The sequence below is a fragment of the Equus asinus genome, unplaced genomic scaffold, assembly GCF_041296235.1.
Source record: "Equus asinus isolate D_3611 breed Donkey unplaced genomic scaffold, EquAss-T2T_v2 contig_193, whole genome shotgun sequence".
Taxonomy (NCBI): domain Eukaryota; kingdom Metazoa; phylum Chordata; class Mammalia; order Perissodactyla; family Equidae; genus Equus; species Equus asinus.
This window is the reverse complement of record NW_027224842.1, coordinates 550,227-575,951: the sequence shown is the minus strand read 5'-3', so window position 1 is coordinate 575,951 and position 25,725 is coordinate 550,227. Positions and strand designations below refer to the sequence as shown.

The 25,725-nt window shown below is 37.1% G+C and overlaps 1 protein-coding gene across 2 annotated transcripts in view; it reads right to left on the bottom strand.

Moving 5' to 3' along the window:
- Positions 1 to 5,789: 5,789 nt before the first annotated feature.
- The window catches only part of LOC139043183 (centromere-associated protein E-like), a 28,230-nt gene continuing 8,294 nt past the window's right edge, over positions 5,790 to 25,725 (bottom strand). Inside the window, exons 8-13 of one of the 2 annotated variants that reach the window (XM_070503475.1) lie at positions 19,061 to 19,112; positions 17,454 to 17,541; positions 16,977 to 17,106; positions 15,800 to 15,919; positions 6,763 to 6,910; positions 5,790 to 5,882 (exon numbers count right to left, since the gene is read on the bottom strand). In XM_070503475.1, coding sequence (XP_070359576.1) covers positions 6,851 to 6,910; positions 15,800 to 15,919; positions 16,977 to 17,106; positions 17,454 to 17,541; positions 19,061 to 19,112 — 450 coding nt within the window. In that variant the 3' untranslated portion in view covers positions 5,790 to 5,882; positions 6,763 to 6,850. Of the gene's footprint in view, positions 5,883 to 6,762; positions 6,911 to 14,416; positions 14,672 to 15,799; positions 15,920 to 16,976; positions 17,107 to 17,453; positions 17,542 to 19,060; positions 19,113 to 25,725 lie in introns of those variants that run through there. The other variant, XM_070503474.1, reaches the window with a different exon arrangement.

The window sequence follows — 25,725 nt, the reverse complement described above, 5'->3', positions numbered from 1 at the left end:
AACACAATTTAATTGGATCTAAATTCTAAGGGATTAAAAAGAATTTACATTTAATAGTTTAGACAGTAAAATTTAAAAGTTGATACTTAAAAAATATAATTCCTTCTCTTTTCTGAAATCATGTTCAATTACATATGATGTATATTTTATAGCTCTAGTCCCTTATCAACAGAAATATCAACATAAAAGCTCACCTCAAGATCTTGATTATACACTTCTGCATGCTTAACTAAATTCTTTAAGTTGGAAATTTCATGAATTAGTTGCATCTGTAAGAGCATCTGAACAGGCAACAGAGCAAACCAATAGTTAAACAGAGCAAAAAAAAAAAAAGACAGCATTCATTCACTGCTTCAGAATCACCTAACACAGTAAGAAGGGCTGAGAGATAACTGTTCAAGCTACTGCAGCAGAGCACCTCATTATTTAAAAATACAAAAACTCTCCCAAAAGACCAAACCCAACTAACCAAACGAAAAATCCCAAAACCCCACAAAACAAAGAAGAAAACCTCGGCATAACCCAAATAACAGTTACATCATCTGTTAATAAAGTTACAATAACATCAAAAGTACATTAGTAGGCATCACTTGGAGGAGATGAACTGTAATCAAACTTTTAAAAAACATTCTCTGAATAGATTTTTGTTTTGGGTAAGTTAAATGCATAAATGTATTTACCCCGTAAGATTTTTTCTTCCCATGAATTAGCCATTTAGCTTTACACTGGCGTGCTTGTTAATGCGTTGTGATCTGGAATGCAGGTTTGGATTAGGCTGGTTCCATGTGGTGCTCACCAAAGCTACAGAGGTATGCACAGCATTACCAACTATCTACCCTGTTGGTTTATTCCACAGGGAATATTGGAAAGATGATGTTATCGCTTTACATTGTCCAACTGTCTAAAAGTATAAAGAATACTTAAAGATATAAGTATTTCTATTAAAGTTTCCTTTCTATCAAAATAGCTATAGCATTAACTATCTCAGTACCATAAACTTTTGTGTTCAAAACAAGTAAACTACAATTTCCTAAGATAAACATATTTTTCCTTAGAATTATTTAATCTTAATAATCAGATGAGTCCTTAAAGAGTAAAAGCAAATTCTAGTAGAATGCAAGTGACTGGCTGTTTCCATCCTAAACTAGTTTCAGATTTCAGACTAGTGTTGACGTTCTTATTTTAGGGCAGTATCATCCAACAGAAATATAATGTGAGCCAAATTTGTAATTTAAAATTTACTAGTAGCCACATTAAAAAATAAAACAGGTAGAATTAATTTTAATAATACATTTTATTTAACCTAATATATCCAAAATATTGTCATTTCTTCATGTAATCAATATAAAAAAAATGAAATATTTTACATTCTTTTTTCATACTGAAGTCAATTCAGACTGGCCCCAATTCAAGTGCCCAGCTGCCACATGTGGTGAGTGGCTGCCCAATTGTTTGGCAAAGTTTTAGACATTTGTATAGGTTGTAATTTAAACTGGCTTCATCTTTTACCTCTTCTTCTCTGTTTCTAACTTTCGTGCAAGAAAACTGCCTATTTCTAATTTTTGTGCAAGAAAAGCACATTTACCAAAAAGAAAGAACTAAATGATCATTCTTAATTTTGGAAAATATTTAGAAAATAAAGATTTAGAAGGAAAAATTCTCCCACTTCTCATTTGAAATAGCACTTCATTTGAAGTATTGGTTCTCATAAACAGAAAAAGATGAAGCAACTTTTGTAAAGATCTGAGTGTAACCTTCCAATAACATATTGTTTAAGATGCTGAGCATAAAGTGTACAATACGATCAAAAGTTAATCTGTTGCTGCTTAAGAAAACAATGTAGATTTCAGCTGTAATTTTCCGCAGGTGAAATGAAATACTTAAGTTCTTAAGACAAAAATCTCCAAGTTGTGAAAATTATAAAATTAAATAAATCAAGTTTTTGTCTTAAGAACTTAAGTATTTCATTTCACCTGCTGAAACTTAGAGCTGAAATCTGCATTGTTTTCTTAAGCAGCAGGACTGAAATTTCTCTTGTTCCCTGAGCTTGATGATACTGACCTTATTTCTCCCTCTAAAATCACTATTTAAACATCCTATATTATGATATTCCCACTTGAGAATTATCCACAGCTTTGGTGATTTTTGGTGAAACCCTTTGGCAAACCAGAGCAATGACATAGGTCCTAAAGCCATAATTTGACTTTTACTCTTTTTTGGTTAAACTTTTCCCCAAAATATATGTTTTGGAACATATTTTACTGCATACACATAAACTTACAATATTTTCAGTTTAAAATGGAATGGATATTGTAAAACTGTCTTTGAAAAGAATAAGTTTTTATTACTTAATCTTTTATGTTACCTTACAGAACCTAGAATTTCAATTTATGTCCAAGAAAAACTGAAGAGAATAGGATTATTTTCCCCTTTGACTGTGGTTAAAAAAGAAAAAAAAATCCAGATGTGAGATTCAAGTCATACATTCTGTTATTTTGTAATCTTTTTGAGTGTGACAATTCAGTGAGCTTCAGTTTTTACTAATTGAACATATAAATGACGTAATAAAAAATTAGAGAAATTACTGCTACACTTATGCCCGAAGTTAATTTTACGTCATATTATTTATAATAAGAAATACACAAAAACTTAGATGAAATTTTGGAGTTTGAAGGGGCCTTGGCAAGCACCTGATCTAACCTCAGGGGTGGAGACGCACAGGAAGGAAGCCCTATGAAATTCGGTGCTTGCTCAAGGCCTTGTCAATAATGCGTGCCAGGCTTGAATCCGCAGTGAGGTCGGGAGCAGCAAAACTGGGGCTTAAATCCATGGAGTCTGGCCCCAGAGAACCTGTTCTTAACCATGACGCCAGACCACCTCCTCTCAATAAAATCCAGTTTTACTGACTGAAGTCCACTGTTTTTTTCATGACATTTTGCATTTTGTCAATATGAGAATATTAAAAAAGGTAAAATGAAACTCTGGAGAACTTACAAACTTTTGCGTCTTAGGATATAATACCTATGAAATGTAGGATTAACTAATTTGTAGGTAGAATGGAAATAACATATTTGGCACAGGATTCTTTTTTCCTTTTAAAAAGGAAAAGAGGGTGAGAAACTAAACAATGACACAGAGGAAAAATGATTGTGTCCCTTTGGGCTATTCATACAGAAATCTGAGAAGCAGCTGCAAATTAACTCATACTTTAACCACACCAAACACTGGCTCTTAATTTTGGAGGGAATCACAGATCACTTCACAAGTATGATAACAGCTATGGATTCTCGTTCCCAAAAAATGAGTGAGTTCAAAACTTCTGCAAAATAATTTCATCGTGTCTATAAACTCTAAGTTAACGACTCTCTGCACTAAGAAATCTCTTGAATCTTTTGGACAATTTCTGTCTCCAAAGTCTGATGATTTGGGGATTAGGTTCTCTTAACATGTAGCCTAACATTATACACTGAGAAAATTTAACTAATCTGTTTCATTTCTAAAAATTCCATTAAAACTACTTGATATTAGTTATACTAATTTTTACAATAACTCTCTTATGGAAAAAGAAACATGCAAAATCAGCTTTCCCAGCTATTCTAATAATGTTCTAACTACTTAGGTACATACTTTCTAAAGAAAATGAAGTCCATTAATATGTAGTATCCATACATAAAACATTCACTAGATATTAAAATTCATATTGGTCTCAGAAGGAAACAGCTATGCTCTAGGCAGCAATTCTGGTATACTCAATAAAGTATTGATAACATACAAATTATCAGGAAATAATTTCTTCAAGATTAATTCATCAATAGGCAGATTCACCAAACCTGCTCAAAGATGTTTTTGATTCCTTCCTCTTCTTGCACACAAGCACAAGTGAAACAATTATGATTTAACTATTTTTAAAGCAATATAAATGAACTGATTATTTCTTAAATTCTCTAAATTGTGTGTACAAATGGAAAATGGTTGGGTTTTCAATATATCAACCTTAGAAATAAACATCTTTAAGAAAATGATACTTTTAAAAGTGTGGTTTTAGGGTCCAGCCTGGTGGTGTAGTGGTTAAGTTTGTGCACTCCATGGATTTGGATGCCAGGTGCAGACCTACATAGCACTCGTCAAGCCATGCTGTGATGGTGTCCCACATACAAAATAGAGGGAGACCAGCACAGATGTTAGCTCAGGGACAATCTTCCTCAAGCAAAAAAAAGAGGAAGATTAGCAGCAGATGTTAGCTCAGGGCCAATCTTCCTCACACACACACAAAGTGTAGTTTTAGTTTAGTTTTGTGTTTCCACATCTTTTCATCTTTTACCTCTTGATCTTTTTCCGCTTTTCTTTCTAGAGCCTCAAATTCATGCAAATCATTCTTTTCTTTTAATTTCGATTCCATTTCTTCATTTTCTCTTCTTAGTTGTTCATAGTCTAGTACCAGACTATCATAGTTAGCACGAAGTGAATTCAACTCACTTTCTAAGTTTTCCTATTATAAACAAAACCAGATTTTCAAGTCAGAGAGGATTCAAGTTCTTTGTTTTGTTAACTAAAATCTGGATTAGTCAAATAATTCATTTAACCTTGAATCATTTGGTAGTTTGGGCCATTCTCCAATATCTTCCCAATGGTCTAGCTTGATCCACAGCATAACAGAAGGTCTGCCTTTTGGTAAACTAGCTAACATAGAATAGAGGAAGACTATTTTCAAAGAGATAGAATTAAAAAAGAAAGAAAGAAAGAAAGAAAGATCATATAAACAAATGCTCTGCCTGTGCCTGACTTAAAATTCAGTCGGGAGTAGGAGTAGGGCACATAATGGGAAGTCATCTGACCACAGATCCTTAAGCTCCTTGGTAATAAAGCTAATAATGTAATTCTCCACCTGCTTGACTCCTGTTTAATTTCTCAGACAGCTCTGAATTTAGGAAGTGACACGGAGCCATTATTTATTGACTTCTAAAACTCCAACGGCTGCCAGGCCTCACCGTGCTGAGCAGAGGCCTGTTTCTGCTTTCTGTTCCATCATGAGGAAGAGTAAGCCATGAGTTAAAAGAAACTAAACCAACACTAGGGATTTGAAAAAAACAACAAACCTTCCAGAGTGTTTTAGGGACACAAAAGCATATAATTCCCCATAATAATTAATTATAAGAACCATTACAACTAATTATAATGGTTAGCTAATGATAATAACAATTCCCAAGAATCACTGCAATTTTATTTCAAAATTAAAATGAAATTTTCTTTAACAAATACATTTATATGACTATGTTATATTTCTTTGAATATTAGCAGCCTAGAAAGCAAACATGGAATCTAAACTTACTAAAGTATTCACTACAGTATTCCTTATTTCTTAAAGTTTTCATAAGACTATATAATTTTATTTACTTTCATTTTTCAGCATTATTTGGCAATATTACCCTTCCCTGATACACCATTCTACTTTATGCCTGAGAATTTTGATACTTTTAAAATCAGCCCTTTTTACCTTCAAGGGATGGCCCAAGGCAAAACAGAAACTTACCAAAAAATCATAGATACCAAGATCTGCTGGTAAAAACTAGAAGCAAAGGTTTACCTATTACCATACTTTAGGAAATGTTTAGCCTCTCTCTGTATGCCACAGTTACCAACGAGGAGTGTAACAAGTTGGGGAAGCCTTAATAAGAACCTCAACTACTACTGAAACAGTCAGAGCTAGAAATGTGCCACAACAGCAAACATCAATAACAAATGAATTTAAAGAAGAGTAAAAGGATAATGTTCTGTAAAATACATTTAAGTTACCTGACTTAGTAGTTTTGTTGCTGGATTCCACTCTGTCTCAGTTAATGTATCAAGAGTGTTACTGAAAATATCAGACTCTGAATAGAGAGCTATAATTAGGGGGAAAAGAAATTTATCCATAAACATGTTATTAAGTTTCCTAAAACTCAAATTAAAGATTAAAAAAATTCTGATCTGAGGTAATAAGCTCAAATTAGTTAATATGTGCTCACAGTATGAATGCCAAGAATATATAAACAGATGTGATCATTTATATTCTCGTGTGAATTAAGATCACTGGTTAGAATTAGTGATAAAATGTAGGATCCTTAGTACAACACATTCATGCACGGCATAAGGACGTTTCAGTCAAGGACGGACTGCATATACAACAGGCGTCCCACAAGATTAGTACCACAGAGCCCAGGTGTGTAGCAGGCTGTACCACCTAGGTTTGTGTAAGTGCACTCTGTGATGTTCACACAACAACAAAATTGCCTAAAGATGCACTTCTCAGAACACGTCCCATCATTAATCAACGTGCGACTGTATAGGTTAAAAGGACAAATTCTAAATTTGAGATTTAATCATTGTAAGCAGATTTTTAAATGCCCCTAAAAAATACTTATAATGTTAGAGACAAACTTTGCAACAGATTCCTGTGTAAATGCTACCCTTTCAAGATTAGCAAAGTTTAAGCCAGACATTATATGGGTACTAACTTAATGAGCAGTGATTAAAACAAAAACAAAAAATAAAAATATCTGTCTCAAATGTTTCAACTACAGCACATCATTCTTAAGAGATCTGGAAAAAATAGAGAACTTCATCAATGTTCACTTTCTTAAAATTACTTATTTTTATCATCGTAATCACATCTAAAATACATACATTTTATTTAACTGTGTTTATCACATTAACTGAGTTATAAATAAAGTCTCTCTTTATAGGGATACTTTTATAATTAAAAGTAGTTGAAGAAGAACTCACATTCATCAATTTCTCCTCCTAAAGTTAGAGCAGACTTATGTGTCTTTGTTGTTACATTCTCTGGTACATTAAACTCATTTACATAGTTTTAATCCTTCATTTTGTTAATTTTGCCAACACACCAAGTGACTCTTCGTTTTTCTTTAGCCTAAAGAAGAAGAAATCAAAATTACCTCACACACATCTGGCTCAAACATCATAAAACAAGGGAACTAGTTTCCATTTTTAACAACCATTGACTTGGTAGAATTCTTATTCAGCCTAGTTTAATATCTTATCAGTCTAAGGACATCCTGAGATAAGAAAACATATTCAAACTTTTCAAATTAGTGTTAACTTCATAATAAATTTGATGAAACTATTATTTAAATTTCATTTTGTATTTGAAGGCTTACTTACAAGAATTTCTGCAAATTTACTGAAAGGAATTAGTTAAGTATCAATCCTTCAAGTAATCTGGTGTTACAGAAGACAGCACAGCCACCAACATAGTGACCAAAAGCACTTCTGGGAACCCAGCCTTAACTGGGAAGGAACAGACAGGCAGCCCATTTGAACTTCCCTCAGCAAGTAAATCTTCCACAGGGCCATTCCCATGCCAATTCTTTGCCAGTTTATAAAGCTCACGATCCAACCAGCGCTCCTAATCTTGTTCCTTCCGTTCTCCCTTGGGACTCTGTTCCCTCAGGTATCTGTTCATCTGTCGTCTTCACTACCTTCTTCCACTGGGCTTTAAGAATGCTCAAGCCTCTGTTTTCTGCTTTTGATTTTTTCAAAAACAAACCCTTCACTCCTTCCTTCTCTCTAGCCAACATTTTCTTTTAGTTTCTATGTTCTCTTCTTCCTCGTCTCTCTACTTCTTCCTCATCCCTCCTGGGATACCTCTGTCTCCTGGTTCTTGTCCCACCCAGCTAGCTGTCCTCATCACTCACTTGGCTTTACTGCTTTCTCTTTCTCTGACCACCGCCTAAGTGTTTTTCCATATTTTACAGGTATATTCCTCTCTTGTCCCTTTACTAGAACAAGCATTATCTCATCTTTTTTGATCCTCTCAACAATCCTCTCTTACTACATCCACTTTATAGATGCCTGAGTGTCCAAAAAGTTTACATGAGTTGTGTACAGTCATACAGCCAATTGGTGGCTGAGCCCATGCTTGTAACTTCAGACCTTATCCACCACCCATTCCACTGCGTTGCCTGTCAAGATTATCTGTTGTCCCCAGAATATATGGCTTCTGCTTGAAATGGCCAGCCCTTTCCACAGCCTGCTCTGCAAAAGCACATTCATATATAAATCCTTGATTCCCATGACCTTCAGCTCAACTCCATTCGCTCCCAAAGCCACTGGACCCTGTCATCTGAAACTCATAAACCTAGAACTCCTTCCACCCCAGTGATTCAGTTAATCCCATTATAGCTAGTTAGCTTAAGAGGGACATCTAGTCTCTTGATCCACTGTTTTCTTTCTGCCAGCTACCTTTGGGCTCTCATCCCATCATCTTAGATTCTATAGATCACCAGTTCAATCACATTTTTGGGTCAATGGTCTCAAACTATTAGACCCATTCTGTGTTCCCCACACCTATCCTATCACAATGTACACTCAGATGAATTACACTGCCATCTGAGCTTTTATTAGCCTCCTGAACACTGTGTGGACAGCCAGAAGACTGGCTACCAACATCACCTGGGCCCTTAAGGCTGCCTGGCAAGACTCCTTGCCCCCTCGTTGGCTTTCTTTTCCATTCCCTACAAAGGCGAGACTATTTCAAACCCTTAGCAGGTCTACAAACTGTGTCTCTACCATCTCCAGCCACCACAGAAGAAAAATTAAACCTCCTATTTCACAAAGAAAATACAAGCCTAAACTTACAAAAGCATTACTTGCATTGATTCCTACCCTTTTCCTCTGTCCTTGTTATAATGAAGGAGTGTTTCTCCTTCTATCTAAGGCCAGACCCTTCTACTGTATTCAAGATCCTACGTCTTTGGGCCATCTCAGCCTACTGCAAGGTGGCTTTCATTCCCAATACATAACTCAAATTGTTTTTGCAAAGGAGCTTCTTGTTTCTAAATCCAAAAAGTTTTAGTCTATATTTGTCTTATTTAACTTCTCAGCAGAACGTGACATCACTGACATAGAATGTGACCTCTCTATGCAACATTCTCTTCTTTTAGTTTACCACGTTCACCTGGTTTCTTTCTTAACTCTAGAGCTAAACCTGGGCTCCTTTAGGCATTCCTCTGTTTTGCTTTTACCTAAAAAGTTGTTTGGGAGGATCTTATCTTTGGCCCTCTGTTCTTTTCATTCTCAACATGCTCCCAGAGCAAGCTCATCCATTCTCACGACTTTAATTTGGATTTGCAGTAGTTAATGCCCAAATTGATATCTCCATCCCAGATCTTTCACTTGATTTTCATATATTTGCATTTTCAACTGCCTGACACCTTAAACTAGAGCTGACCCAAATAAAACACTGGACAGCTCCACTGCTCTTCACTCAATGTTCCTTAACTCAACAAATACTGCTACCAGCTATCCAGCAAGCCCAGTAATGTGTGCATGTCATTCTAGATGCTTCCTTCTCCCTTTCCATGTCCCCATGTTGAAACAATCACAAAGTTCTGTCGAGTCTGTCTCCCAAATAGCTCTCCAATTTACCCATTTTTTTTCCATCTCCAGAGCCACAAGCCTTGTGGAGGCCCAATCAATTGTAGGTACACAGTAGCCACATCTTTCTAAACAGCAATTCCAATCATGTTACCTACAAGGCTTTCCCATATCCTTAGCATAATGCAATGTTCGAATCCTACAATGTGGTTTAAATGCCCCTGCCACCAGAATATTTTAAGTCCAAGAAATATGTTTTCTCACGACTCCAAGCTTTTGTACATGTAGATGTCTAACCGGCATACTTTTCCCTACCCCTTTCCTTGGGCTGTTTCCTACTCATGGCTGAGCCAACAGATGGTTTTGATGCCTTCCATTTACCTGGTATGGTGGACTTAAAGGTAGCGTCTATTAATAATAATCTTAACAGCATACACTTATTGAGGATTTGCTGTATGGAGAGTATAGTGTTAAGCACATTCTATATATCACTTCACTTAATTGTCACATCAGTCCTATGAGGTGAGGATCAAGCTTTCTCACAGATAAGGAAACTGCAGCAAAAAGTATTTAAGAAAGGGCCCAAGGTCGAGAGTTAGGAATTGACAGAACTGGGATTCAAATCCAGAAAGTCCAGCTCCAGAGGCCATTCTCTTAACCATGACACTATCACTCCCCAAAACATCTGCTGGATAAATAAACCCCTACTCTGGTAAAAACAAAAGCACACAGACTGGAAGCCAGAATTTTGATTACTATGTTGATTTATAGTCTAGATAAATTTTCCTGAGATTACTATTTCTGTTTCATTAAATAGAAAATATTACCACATACTCTAGACACCTGTGGTTTCCAATCACCTAATCAATTTCATTAGAATTTCATAAGAAGTATAGTGCAAATAGATTCCTTGACTACATCCCAGACTTTCTGAATTAGGATCTCTTCATATGGGAATCAGGGTTAAGTATTTTTAATGAACGTTCTAGGTGTTGTTGAGGTATAGGCAAATACACAAAAGGTTCTTTCCTAAAATATACTGTATCAAAGGATAAGAAACACATAGCTATATAATAAGCATATAAGAATACCAATTCTATTCCCTATATATCAAGTTTAAGCTGTCATCTTTCATAAAAAAAATAAGACCCATATATGTGCTGCATACAAGAGATGCATTTCAGACTTAAAGACACTCACAAACTGAAAGAGAAGGAATGGAAAAAGATACTCCATGAAAATGGCAATGAAAAGAAAGCTGAGGTAGCAATATTCATATCAGAAAACATAGACTTTAAAATAAAAACTGTAACAACAGACAAAGGGCACTACATAATGATAAAGGGAATGATCCAACAAGAATATTTAACATTTACAAATATCTATGCACCCAACATAACAGCACCTCGACATACAAAGCAATTATTAACAGACATAAAAGGAGAAATAGCAACACAATAATAGTAGAGGACTTTAACAATCCACTTACACCAAAGGAGAGATCATCAAAACAAAAGATCAATAAGGAAACGTTGGCCTTAAATGACATATTAGACCAGATGGACTTAGTACACATGTATAGAACATTCCATCCCAAACCTGCAGAATACACATTCTTTTCAAACGGACATGGAACATTCTCCAGGACAGATCACATATTAGACCACAAAACAAGTCTCAATAAATTTAAGAAGACTGAAAAAATACCCAGCATCTTTTCTGACCACAATGGTATGAAACTAGAAATCAACTACAGGAAGAAAATCAGAAAAGCCACAAATGGATGGAGCTTAAACAAAATGCTATTGAACAACAATTGAGTCAAAGAAGAAATCAAATGAGAAATCAAGAATATCTGGAGACAAATGAAAATGAAACTACGACAGGCCAAAGTCTATGTGATACAGCAAAAGCGGTTTTAAGAGGGAAGTTTATATCAATACAGGCCTACCTCAACAAAGAAGAAAAATCCCAAATAAACAGTCTAACAGTGCACCTAAAGGAACTGGAAAAAGAAGAACAAAGCCCAAAATCAGTAGAAGGAAGGAAGTAATAAAAATCAGAGCAGAAATAAATGAAATAGAGACTAAAAAAAACCAGGAAAAAAAATCAATGAAACTCAGCGCTGATTCTTTGAAAAGATAAACAACATCGACGAACCTTTAGCTAGACTCACCAAGAAAAAAAGAGAAGGCTCAGATAAATAAAATCAGAAATCAAAGAGGAGAAATTACAACAGATACCTCAGAAATACAAAAGATTATAAAAGAATACTATGAAAAGCTATACGCTAACAAACTGGATAATCTAGAAGAAATGGATAAATTCTTAGACTAATACAACCTTCCAAAACTGAATCAAGAAGAAGTAGAGAATGTGAATAGACCGATCACCAGTAAGGAGATTGAAACAGTTATCAAAAACCTCCCAAAAGATAAAAGTCCAGGACCAGACGGCTTCCCTGGTGAATTATACCAAACATTCAAAGACTTAATCCTATCCTTCTCAAACTCTTCCAAAAAATTGAAGAAGAGAGGAAGCTTCCAAATTCATTTTACGAAGTCAACATCATCCTGATACCAAAAGCAGACAAGGACAACACAAAAGAAGAAAATTACAGGCTCATATCACTGATGAACATCGATGCAAAAATCCTCAACAAAATACTAGCAAATCAACTACAACAATACATTAAAAATTTCATACACCATGATCAAGTGGGATTTATTCCAGGGATGCAGGGATGGTTCAACATCTGCAAATCTATTAACGTGATACACCACATTAACAAAAATGAAAAATAAAAATCCCATGATCATCTCAATAGATGCAGAGACAGCGTTTGACAAGATATAGCATCCATTTATGATAAAAACTCTAAATAAATTGGGTATAGAAGGAAAGTACCTCAACATAATAAAGCTGATATATGACAAACCCACAGCTAATATCATTCTCAATGGAGAAAAACTGAAAGCTATCCCTCTAAGAACAGAAACCAGACAAGGATGCCCACTGTCACCACTCTTATTTAACATAGTATTGGAAGTCCTAGCCAGAGCAATCAGGAAAGAAAACGAAATAAACAGCGGTCAGATTGGAAAGGAAGAAGTGAAACTGTCACTAGCTGCAGATGACATGATTTTATATATAGAAGACCCTTAAGAACCCACCAAAAACTTCTCGAACTAATAAACAAATACGGCAAAGTTTCAGGATGCAAAATCAACATACAAAAATCAGTTGCGTTTCTATACACTAACAAGGAAGTGGCAGAAAGAGAAATTAAGAATATAATCCCATTTACAGTTGCAACAAAAAAGAATAAAATATCTAGGAATAAACTTAACCAAGGAGGTGAAAGGTTTGTACACTGAAAACTATAAAACATTGTTGAAAGAAATTGAAGAAGATGTAAAGAAATGGAAGGCTATTCCATGCTCTTGGATTGGAAGAATAAACATAGTTAAAATGTCCATACTTCCTAAAGTAATCTACAGATTCAGTGCAATCCCAATCAAATTTCCAACAACATTTTTCACAGAAATAGAACAAAGAATCCTACAATTTATATGGAACAACAAAAGACGCAGAATAGCCAAAGGAACCCTGAGAAAAAAGAACAAAGCTGGAGGCGTCACACTCCCTGATTTCAAAATATACTACAAAGCTATAGTAACCAAAACAGCATGGTATGGCATAAAAACAGACACACAGATCAATGGAACAGAATCCAGAGTCCAGGAGTCCAGAAATCAACCCACACATCTATGGACAGCTAATTTTTGACAGGGGAGCCAAGAGCATACAATGGAGAAAGTAGAGTCTCTTCAATAAATGGTGTTGGGAAACCTGGACAGCCACATGCCCAAGAATGAAAGTAGACCATTACCTTACACCATGCACAAAAATCAACTCAAAATGGATTTAAGACTTGAATGTAAGACCTGAAACCACGAAACTTCTAGTAGAAAACATAGGCAGTACACTCTTTGACATCGGTCTTAGCAGCATATTTTCAAATACCATGCCTGACTGGGCAAGAGAAACAATATAAAAAATAAACAAATGGGACTACATCAAACTAAAAAGCTTCTGCACAGCAAAGGAAGCCATCAAGAAAAGGAAAAGACAGCCTAACAATTGGGAGAAGATGTTTGTAAACCATATATCAAAAAAGGGGTGAATATCCAAAATATACAAAGAACTCATACATCTCAACAACAAAAAAACCAAAAACCCAGTTCAAAAATGTGCAAAAGATCTGAATGGAGATTTCTCCAAAGAAGATATACGGATGGCCAACAGGCACATGAAAAGATGTTCAACATCACTATCAGAGAAATGCAAATCAAAGCTATAATGAGATATCACCTCACTCTTGTCAGAATGGCTATAATTAACAAGACTGGAAACAATAAGTGTTGGAGAGGATGTAGAGAGAAGGGAACCCTCATACACTGCTGGTGGGAGTGCAAACTGGTGCAGTCACTATGGAAAACAGTATGGAGATGGCTCAAAAAATTAAGACTAGACCTACCATATGATCCAGCTATTCCACTCTTGGGTATTTATCCAAAGAACGTCAAAACGTGAATGCGTAAAGATACATGCACTCCTATGTTCACTGTAGGCTTATTCACAATAGCCAAGACTTGGAAGCAACTTAGGTGCCCGTCAAGGGATGAATGGATGAAGAAGATGTGGTATATATACACAAGGGAATACTACTCAGCCATAAAAAAGGATGAAATCTGGCTAATTGTGACAACAAGGATGGACCTTGAGGGTATTGCTGCTGAGAGTAAAAAGTCAGAGGGAGAAAGTCAAACATTGTATGATCTCACTCACAAATAGAAGATAAAAACAACAAAAGACAATCCCATAGCAACAGAGATTGGATTGGTGGTTACCAGAGGGGAAAGGGGGAGAGAAGAGGTTGAAAGGCATGATTAGGCACATGTGTGGTGATGGTAATTAGTCTTTTGGTGGTCAGCATGATATAATCTACATAGGAATTGAAATATAACGATATACACCTGAAATTTATATACTGTTATAAACCAAAGTTACTGCAATTAAAAAAAACAATAATAAAAAAGAAGAAGAAAAGAAGCTGTTGTCTTTTAAATTTTACTTTTAATTCCTGTTGTGATGTGAGGGAAGAAGAGGTCACTAGCATTCGTGTTAAGTTTTGAATTTTCTCAATCTGCACTTTTTGAAGCAAATCTTTTTCTTCCAAAAGTTGGGCCAATTGGTCTTTTTCCATTGCCTGGGCCCGAGTCTCTAAAGAAACCTAAAGAATGTAATATTGGGTTACGTTAATAAATGTAGGTAGGTTTTAAAACCTTGAAAGTATAGTTTAAAAAAATATAAATTTGTATGTGAGTTTTGAGAATTTTTCTTTTCTTTTTTTTTTGCTGAGGAAGATTCACCTTGAGCTAACATCTGTACCTATCTTTCTCTTTCTGCTTGAAAGGGATTTGCCCTGAGCTAACATCTGTGCCTATCTTCCTCCATTTTGTACATGGGACAACAGGACAGCATGGCCGCCAAGTGGTGTAGGTCTGCGGATGGCAACTGAACCCGGGCTGCCAAAGTGGAGTGCAACAAACTTAACCACTAGGCCACAGGGCTGGCCTGAGAATTTTAATTTTATTGAAATAAAATATGCCCTACCTGCAGAACACCAATATGCAGTTACCATAATCAATAATTTCTCAAACTTATAATAGGGTAAAATATACATTTCTCCTCATGTCACTATTCTATATGCCATGTATAAGATTATATCAATGCTGTTAAAGCAATTCTATTAATTGACTAAAAATATATAAATAGGCAGAGAAATCATAAAGCAGAGACTTGAATACCTATAGCAAAGGAAGAGAGATCCTTCTAAGACCGCCATTTGACATTTTAGGTCATTTTTAAAAAGATCAGTAAAATGTAAGTTTTTTACAGACTGGGGACCATGATGGTTTAAACAAACAAATGGTAATGACAAGCAATTATGCTATCTTATTAGATTGCTATCTTAGGGCTAGAAGAGGAATTCAAGATAATGTAAAATGAAACAAAGTAGTTTTAAACACTATTCATGGTCTCTCTTTTTAACCTAATTCTCTGTATTTGTGACAGTTTTTATCTCTTAAAAAAACGTATCTCTACTTGGCCCATTTGAAAATCTCAAATTTTGCCCTTTGGAAATGAAAAACAAAATCTAAAATAATTTCAAGAAACCAAATCTTGCAGTTTATAGTAAAGTTTTTACGGGTTGATTTCTCCTTAGTTAAAAACTATTTGTTTTAAATTTAGATTGTAGAACTCAGATATTGAGGATTTAAGAGTCTCTGGGCATGTAGGCAGATCTCAATTCTAAATCCATCTCTATTCTTTACTGAAATACACAGTTCATACATACCTCCTCTAATTGTTTTTTAAGATCCATTATTTCTTTTCTATATCTTTTCAGGAGAGCTTCATCACTAGACACCTCATTGACATAAGGAGTATTCTTCATATATTTAGCAGTGCTGGCAAACTGGGAAAAAATACAAGAGTGTTAAACGTTGACACCAAAAGATTAGTTTAATTAATATTTAGGTTTCTTGTAATTTTCTTTTGTAAAGAAACATCAGTAAAAGCTTCCCACACAGCATTCTACGTCCCTGTAACAATGTCCATAACTTACCTTTGCCACTAGTCTTCAGGAGGGTCAGAGAAATATCTTGAAGACAGATGCCAACAGAGAGCCTACACACCCTGGCTCACTGGAATCCATCTACTCCTCAAAGTCCAGGGCAAATGCTCCCTCTGCGCTGAAGCTTCACTTCCAGTCAAAAGCACCTCTCCTTCCTTTGAACTCTGTCCTACTTATTAGCCACTTAACTTTTAATCCAAGGAAATCACGCTGGAAGACAGGTCTTATCTTCACTATAAGACTATAAATTCTGTGAAGCCAGGAACGCTATCTCCTACCTTTGTTTCTCTGACAGAACCTTGATCCAGCGCTCAATAGCTACTTAAAGTGATGTTTCTTAGAGCATGAGTGTCAAAAGTAACTTTAACTGGGTACGTGAGGGTGCCCATTAAATAACACTGAACCCTTCATTGAGACAGCTATTCTACTGACAGTTCTCATTCTTCTTTTCTTTTGAAAACAGAAAATACAGGCCTTAGGCTCAGAGCAAAGGCAGGCAACAATTTGTTAGCAGGAACTTAAGAATTATTTTGTTATAAACACGCACACCCATTTTTTGGGTCACCTTCTGTTTGTTCCAAGTGATAACCAGTTTTTCATTTATGGGACTGATAGAAAGTTTCCTTTTATAATAAGTTAAATTTAAAAAGTGAGTTATTTAAGAAAAAATCAAGTCAATTTCAATAAAATATTGTTGGATGTGGCAAAAATTGGGGAGGCAGGATATGAATGATTGAAGTTTGGGAAGATTAAGGAATGCTATTTAGTAGACACACCAATTTTATTTTAACAGGTATGTTATGTCAATTACAAAAAATTACACCTAATTTTAGTAGCTAATTTTTCCTTCTGAAAGATGATTTCCCCCATATTGATTCGAGATAAAAATCAAACTCACCTGGAGAGTAGTCAGGGTTTCATCCAAAGACACTGGAGTAATTGTGCAGATAATGCGTGTTTTTGCATTTCCTCCCAAGGAATTCTGGAGAATTCGTGTTAATTTGCTATCTCGATAATTTATGAAACCACTTAGTGAGAGATGAGTTGGGGAGAAAAAGAGTAAAACTTTTTATATAACAAAAGTGGTTTATTTTTAACGCAGAACCTTAAATTTGCTACAGTTTAAAAAATTCATTCTTTACTGGTTACTTGAGGCAGAGCAAAACTACTAACTAGAAAATATTTAAAATATAAAGTAAATTTAGTAGGTCACGGTCATACATATAAGAAGCAACGCATGCTCATAGAATCACAGAAGCTTTTGAACATACAGGGGTATCAGTACATTTATTTGAGTGTCACTGAAATATCATAATTTTCAACCTAATGAAAAACGTAAGCATTAATAGGTAAATGTACAATGGGACAAACTTACCCAACTTGTCCATCACTAAGTTTCTTGATCACTTGTCCCAAAATAAATAAGCTACGATTTATATTACAGCCTTCCTTGAGTCGCACACCTGCATTTATTAAATAAATAAGAAAACAAATTGGCCCCTGTACTAGATGATGAACTTATTTATCAGTAATTTATGGGAGAAATTAGAAATTGCAGGGTCAGATGCTACAGTCTGTGCTTCAAATTAGATCTGCGCCCACCTTTCCTCCCACTGCTGACAGGCGCCCTTCCCTTCCTCCCACCCATCACGTGAAGCAGAAAGGCTCTCACCCAAGAGAAACAGCTCGAAAAAGACGACTAAGAAAAGAATAAGAATGCAGGAAAGCCCATGTCTGCACCACGTCCTAAAAGAGCTCCTCGAACTCCTCAATTCAAATCTATTTTTCCAAACCTCCAATACAGGCAACTAATGACGTGCAACCAAGTTAGTTCCTAGAGGTTCACAACCAAAAGTCCTTATTTTTAAACTGTTAATATGCTCACATGTCTTAAACGGAAGTCTACTGAAAAAGGTTTCTCTCACTTTATTCTCCTTTCAACCAGTTCCTATCGCTCTAACCAAGAACTATTATTAGTTTATTCTTCTAGAGATTTTTAGAAATACAAGTTCATACGTATTAATTTTTCCCCTTTCTTCTTTACATAAATAGTAACATACTATACACACTATTTTGCACTTTGCTTTTTTCACTTGGCAATATATCATCTATCTTATTGGTAAACATTGGTCTTTTTCACTCTTTTTTACAGCATAGAATTCCATTGTATGGATGTATCAGAATTTATTTACCTAGCACCCTGCTGAGGGACATGCAGGTGTTCAATCTGCCATGTACACAAAAAATACTGCAACAAATCCTTCTGAACAGCAGTTATTGCACAGGTGCGTTATTCAGCTATTGCTGGAATACTGCTGTTTAACAAGCCAGCTTAAAGCAACAGGCATTTATTTCTTGTTCACAGGTCTGAGGATCCACTGGTGTGGTGGGTACAGGCCACACTCAGCTGAGTGTCTCTATGTCAGGCTGCAGGAAACTAACACAGAGAGAGGCCTGACATCTTTATGGTTCTGAAACTTCCCATCTAAGTATGCGTTTTCATTTGTCTCAGTGTTTGGTTACCTCTTTCAGGTCTGTTTTAAGGTTTTCCTTATTTTGGTCTTATACAATTTTTGTTGAGTTTCTTCCTAGGTATTATGCCTTTTAAGTCATTATTGCAAAGGGGGTCTTTTCGTACATTAAATATTCCAACCGGCTGTTGTGTTAGGAGGTGCTCATGTCTATAGATTAATTTTGTATCCTGCCACTTTTCTGAATTTCCTTACTGATTATGGTGTTCATGGGACTCTCAGGAGCTTTCCAACTATAAATCCTGTCAACGACAGAGTTTCATCTTTTTAACTAACGCTACAGCAGCACAAAGCAGATAATAAGCCAGATAAGGAAGCTGCTTTTTCTGTTAAAGACTTTTATCACAAAATTATCATTACTTTATTAGTCTCTAAAATGCATGGTGGCACTTTTACTCTGTTAAAGAACAGGAGGACTTTCAGACCAAAATATTTCATGAGTTTTCATTACCTTCAGCACCTGTTTGAGCAGCTCTTTCACTGCCTGCAAGATCAACCAAATTCTGCAGGAGATGAAAATAAACCTTTAGGAAGTGTAACTTGAAATAATAAAATCCAAAGTACTGGAAGAACATTTTTAACCCATGGTTTATCTGAACACCCCATCTGTTTCCTTGTTTCTCACCTCACTATTTAAGCCTTCCCTTGTCTGAGTCAAACTGAGCTCAACATCTTGTTCCTTCTTTATAATACCTCCTCCATAATGCTGCCAGAATAGGTTCACTTTCCTACACAAAGTTCGAAATCTTACCATGGTGAATACGATTCTTTATAATCCGGCACTTGTGTTGCTCTAGCCTCATTTCTGTCCATCAGTTACTCTTAACTCTGGCTGAACTACGGACTATGCCCTCCACACCATGCACAGCTACCCTTTGCCATTCCCTGTGTTTCGCTGATTCTGATGTTCTAGTCTGCCCCTACTCTTCCTTCACGACCAAAGGCAACTGCCACCTTCCCAGTGTAGCTTTGTCAACTTGATCCTTCCTTCCCTATACCGTGAATGAATTGACCTTTCAACGGTGTACCCAGAGGTCTTTATAGATATGACTGGTTATTATAGCACTTACTGTGTTGAGCTAGTTATTTGCGTCTCTGACCACACTGTAGCATCTTTAAAACCATGGGCCTCTCTTCCATTTCACAAATATTGTTGGAAAGAACTGACTGCCTGTCGTGCTGCAGGCAGCACGTTAGGTGCTAGGGATATGGCAGCGCAACAGGCAAATGAGGACCCTGCTCTCAGCTTATGTTCTGCACAGGGTGGGACTCGGGGAGGAGGAAGTTAGTGAGAGGAGAGAAAAAGACAAACAAATAAGAAACATAGCATGTTAAGCGTAATACAGACAATTTAAACAGAGTGTTAGAAGTGGGAAGAGGAAAGGACAGGACAGGCTCTTTGGGCAGGATGGCAGGGGAAGTCCCCCAATTCAGCTAAGATCTGGAAGGACGGAGAAGAGGGAGCCAGCCCTGCAAAGACCAAGGGAACCATACTCCAGATTAAAGAACAACCAGCACACCAGTCACAAAGCAGAAATGAGCTTGGTGTGTTCAAGAAATGGAAAGGGCAGTGTGGCAGAGTTGGTGAAGGAGAGATGGGACAAGATAGGGTACAGAAGCGGGTTTTTGGGATGCAATGGGAAGCCATTGGACGGCTTTGACAAGAGTGACATGCTTGACTGAACTTCCTCAAGGGTCACCTGGGCCCCTGGGGGGCAAACAGATTGGAGAGGGGCAAGACCGTAGCCAGGAGCCCAGTTAGGAGGCTGGGGCAGGAATGTGAATGGAGACAAGGCGGCCTGGACTAGGGAGGTTGCCATGGAGACAGTAAGTATGGAGGGATGTCTTCTTTACTCTTTTAATCTCAGAGCCCAGTCCTGGGCTCAGAACACTGTAAAGCCTCCGCAAATATTCTTAATGCATTAAAAGAAAGTCAAAGATTTAAATTATTTGTCTCTGTGGAGACCTCCAGTGATGAGCAGGTGATTACACACTTCTGCTTTGGAGTCCTGTCTCAGATACTTCTTTCTTTAAAACATTCAAAGAAGTCTCACCTTTCCTGTGTAGTATCTACCACAGATGGCCTAGATACATAATAAAGGGGTGAAGTGGTGGTGAAGGCAGCATGAACTTAGGTATAAAGATGGGAATAAGCATTAGTGTTCAAAGATACCAAGTGGCCCAACCTATCCTTAAGAGAGGAGCGCACATGGAGCAGAAGGACGTCAAGTTAGACTGGTTAAGAGTGGCCAGATCTTGTCCAAGGAAGTGACACGACACAAGCTTAGTGACATCAGAAATCTGCATAACAGACTGAAGAAGCAAAACCAGGTCATGGGGGCCAGGTCCAGGGGAATGATACAGTAATTCAAGAGATGAGGACTTGAGTATGACACCCATGGAATGCTAAAGGGTAGCATCAATAAAAAACGGGGATGACGGGACAAAAGAGAAGGCAGAAAAAGATGAGGTGAAACTGACTTGGGTTTCCAGCCTAGGTGACCAGGATAACACTGATAATACTGGAAAAAAGGAATATTCACCATGGTAGGAAGAAATAACTTGGTTTTAGACACACTAAAATTTGAGATATCAGTGAGACACACCATTATAACAATCTTTAGGAAGATATGAATTAGAACTCAGAGCTCTAGACAAAATAAATATATGGCTGTCATCAAAAGACAAATGTGAACCAAATGTCAGAGGGCAACGGGGAAGTAAGAAAGGCCACAGAACACGCCTGAGTTTTTGTTAGAAAGGTAGGGAAAAGAAGCCACAGAAGGGAACAGAGACGGAGCAGAGCTAAGAGAACCTGGATATTATTCTCCCAGAAAGGCCAGGAGACACTCAGAGACTCCCTCCAAAGAGCCAGAAAATGACTCTGGGGAAGACTTCTTTCCAAGAAGATACTTAGAGTGAGCGGGAGGCTGGAGGGCTGGACTTGATGATATCTAAGGTCGCCAGATAATAGAACATCAAAGAACACAAGAAAAGTCACCAAATGGATCACTGAATATGTCAAGAGTATTAAAGCTACATTATTAAGAGAAAAGTTAAAAATTGCAGTGAAATATCACAGGCCAGGTTTGGAAAACAAAACAGAAGTTAGGTTTTGTGGGGTTTTTTATTGTTAAACTGAAGAAAGAATAGGCTATTATAATAGACATTATACTGTGTAGTAAAATAACTGGGGTGAACTAGAATTAGATACTTGAGTGATTTTTCAAAATCTCAAAGTGAATAAACATATTATAGATTTACTCGTTTTTTCCCTGAAGTTTTCAAATAAAATAATCTTTATTTTTTAAAGATTGGCATCTGAGCTAACATCTGTTACCAATCTTCCCCCCCACTTCTTCTTTTCCCCAAAGCCCCCCAGCACACAGTTGTATATTCTAGTTGTAGTAGGTCCTTCTGGCTGTGCTATGTGGGACACCACCTCAGCGTGGCCTGATGAGCGGTGCTGGGTCCGCACCCAGGATCCAAAGTGGCGAAACCCCAGGCCTCCAAAGCAGCATGTGAACTCAACCTCTTGGCCACGGGGCCAGCTCCCAAACAGAATAATCTTAAATCGTATCCCACATCAAGCTAAAGAATTTAGGTCCTGAAGACAGAGAATAAAGTAATAATGGTAAGGAATAGGAAGGAAGCACAAAAACAGAGAGAATTGATACAGCGCAGCAAGAAGGAAATGGGAGGTTTACTTATGTGGTAAGGAGTGTTTGCATAATGCTTATGTTCACTCATTCAACAAACAGGTATTGAATATAAACTACATACGATGTGTTGGGGCTATAAAGATGAATTAGACATTACTCTTCCCTTCAAGCGATTTACAGTCTAAAACATTGTGCTCATGGACGGGGTGGGTGGAGCAAAATGGCGGGGTGAGGTGACCTGGGACTCTCTCCCCTCCAAACTACAACAAAGGACTGAAAAAAAACTGAATTTCAGCTAATAAACCTAATGCCAGGAGATCAGAGACCTAGAGTATCAAAAAGACGGAGGACAGAGATCCTGCTGCTGGCCTCAGAGGAGCTGGAACAGGGTAGGAGAGAACTTCGCTCCCTCCCCTAGAGTCTGGGATCACTGCCGCAGGTGAGGGAAGGAGTGGGGGAGGGGCCACGTGACCGGGGGATTGCCCAGGACTCCTGCCGCCGGTATAGTGGAAACCCGCTGATGGGGGAAAGCTTCCGTGTGTGGGGACCCCATAAACCCAGGGCCTCAGGAGACCAGAAAACAGAACTGATCCAAATCCAGATCGGCGAGCCAGAAAAACAGCCCCTCCCCCTGGCAAACAATGCTGGGTGCTGCCATCTTGTCCGAAGGCGGAGAGCTCAAAACACGCGGCTCTCAACCCCCATATAGTGGCAACAGGCTGTAACTGCAACTCAATTCTACCACCATGTGAAAAAACCGCTCCTCTACCATCCAGCAATTTATAAAAGCTCCAGACCAGAAGGAAAACAATAAAAACACAGAATTAAGTCCTGAGAACTTAGAAATAGGTAAACTAAGTGAAAATGAGTTCAGAGCAGCTATAATCAAAAAACCCAATGAGATAGAGAGAAAGATAGAGAAACAAGCCAACGAGTTCTGGAGTTACTTCACAAAAGAGATTGAAATTATAAAGAAGAATCAAACAGAATAACTAGAGATGAAAAACACAATGGACCAGATGAAACAGAATACGGACTCCCTGAATGCCTGTGTAGACACCAGAGAGGAGCAAATTAGCATAATTGAAGATATACAGGCCGAATGGCTCCAGACAGAGGAAGAAAGAGAACTAAGAGTTAAAAAAAATGAGGAAAATCTCTGAGAGATAGCGGATTCAATGAGAAGAAAGAATTTATGGATAATAGGAATTCCCAAGAACGTGAAAAAGGAAAATGGAGCAGAAAGTGTTCTTAATGAAATTATAGAAGAGAACTACCCAAATCTAGGGATTGAGGGAGAAATGTGTGTAGAGGAAGCTTTCAGATCTCCTAGATTTGTCAATGTGAAAAGACCTACTGCAAGGCATATAGTAGTACAAATGGCAAAAATGAAAGACAAAGAAAGAATACTCAGGGCAGCAAGACAGAAGTAAATAACCTACAAAGGAACTCCTATCAGACTTTCAGCAGATTTCTCTGCAGAAAATTTACAAGCTAGGAGAGAATGGAGTGACATATTCAAAACTTTAAAAGATAAAAATCTTTAGCCAAGAATACTCTATCCAGCAAGAATATCCTTCAGATGTGAGGGAGAAATTAAATCTTTTCCAGACAAACAAAAGTTAAGGGAATTTGTAACCAAAAGTCCTCCACTACAAGAAATCCTCAAGAAGGCTCTCATACCTGAAAAAAGAAAAAAGGGAGAAAGGGGACACAATCCACAGAGTAGGGAGACAGATAAATAGAACCAGAATAGGATAGCAAATATTCACCTATAGCATTAGGACAAAGGTAAGGAAACTACCAAAGCAAAGTGGATCTTATCACTCTAACTACAAACTCATAACACGAGTTGGAATAAGAAATGAAAATAACGGGGCTGGCCCTATGGCCAAGTGGTTAAGTTCGCGCGCTCTGCTGCAGGCGGCCCAGTGTTTTGTTGGTTCAAATTCTGGGCGCAGACATGGCACTGCTCATCAAATCACGCTGAGGCAGCGTCCCACATGCCACAACTAGAAGGACCCACAACGAAGAATATACAACTATGTACTGGGGGGCTTTGGGGAGAAAAAGGAAAAAAATAAAATCTTAAAAAAAAAAGAAATGAAAATAATAATTTAGGAGGGGAAGAGCAAAGGGACTAAATTAGTCTAGGCCAAGTAAGTAAGAGACCACCAGAGAATAGACTATATTATACACGAGATTCAAAATACAAACTTCAGGGTAGACACTAAACTAAAAAACACAACAAAGCCACAAAACATAAATAAGGAAAAAGCTAAGAAACCCAGCATAAGAAAGTGCAGTATTAAATGGGTAGGCTAAAGCACACAGGAAGACAAACACAGGAAAACCAGATAACGAGCAACAGATTGACAGCATTAAGTCCACATGAATCAATAATCACTCTCAATGTAAATGGACTGAACTCTCCAATAAAAAGACACAGAGTGGCAAAATGAATTAAAGAACAAGATCCAACAATTTGTTGCCTCCAGGAAACACACCTCAGCCTCAAGGACAAACACAGGTTCAGAGTGAAAGGGTGGAGGACAATACTTCAAGCTAATAGCAAGCAAAAAAAAACCAGGTGTTGCAATTCCTATATCAGACAAAGCAGATTTCAAAATAAGACAGGTAAAGAGAGACACAGAGGGACAATATATAATGATCAAAGGGACACTTCATGAAGAAGAAATAACACTTATAAATATCTATGCACCCAACACAGGAGCACCAAGATTCATAAAGCAACTATTAACAGACCTAAAGGAAGATGTTAAAAACAACACAATAATAGTAGGGGACCTCAACACCCCACTCACATCAATGGACAGGTCATCCAGACAGAAAATCAACAAGGAAATAGTGGAGCTAAATGAAAAAACAATTGGGCTTAATAGACATATATAGATCACTTCATCCTAAAACAGCAGAATACACATTCTTCTCAAGTGCAAATGGAATATTCTCAAGGATAGACCATATGTTGCCAAACAAGGCAAGCCTCTACAAATTTAAAAAAAATTGAAATAATAACAAGCATCTTCTCCGATCATAATGCTATAAGGCTAGAAATTAATTAGAAGAAAAAAGCTGAGAAAGGCACAAAGATGTGGAGCCTAAACAATACACTACTGAACAAGCAATGGATCGTTGAAGAAATTAAAGAAGAAAAAATACCTAGAAACAAATGAAAATGATAACATGCCATACAAACTCATATGGGATACAGCAAAAGCTGTGTTAAGAGGAAAATTCACTGCAATACAGGCACATCTTAACAAACAAGAAAAATCCCAAATAAGCAATCTTAAACTACACCTAACTGAACTAGAGAAAGAAGAACAAACAAAGCCCAAAGTCAGCAGAAGGAGAGAAATAATAAAAATCAGAGCAGAAATAAATACTATTGAAACAAAAAAGGCAGTAGAAAGGATCAACGAAACAAAGA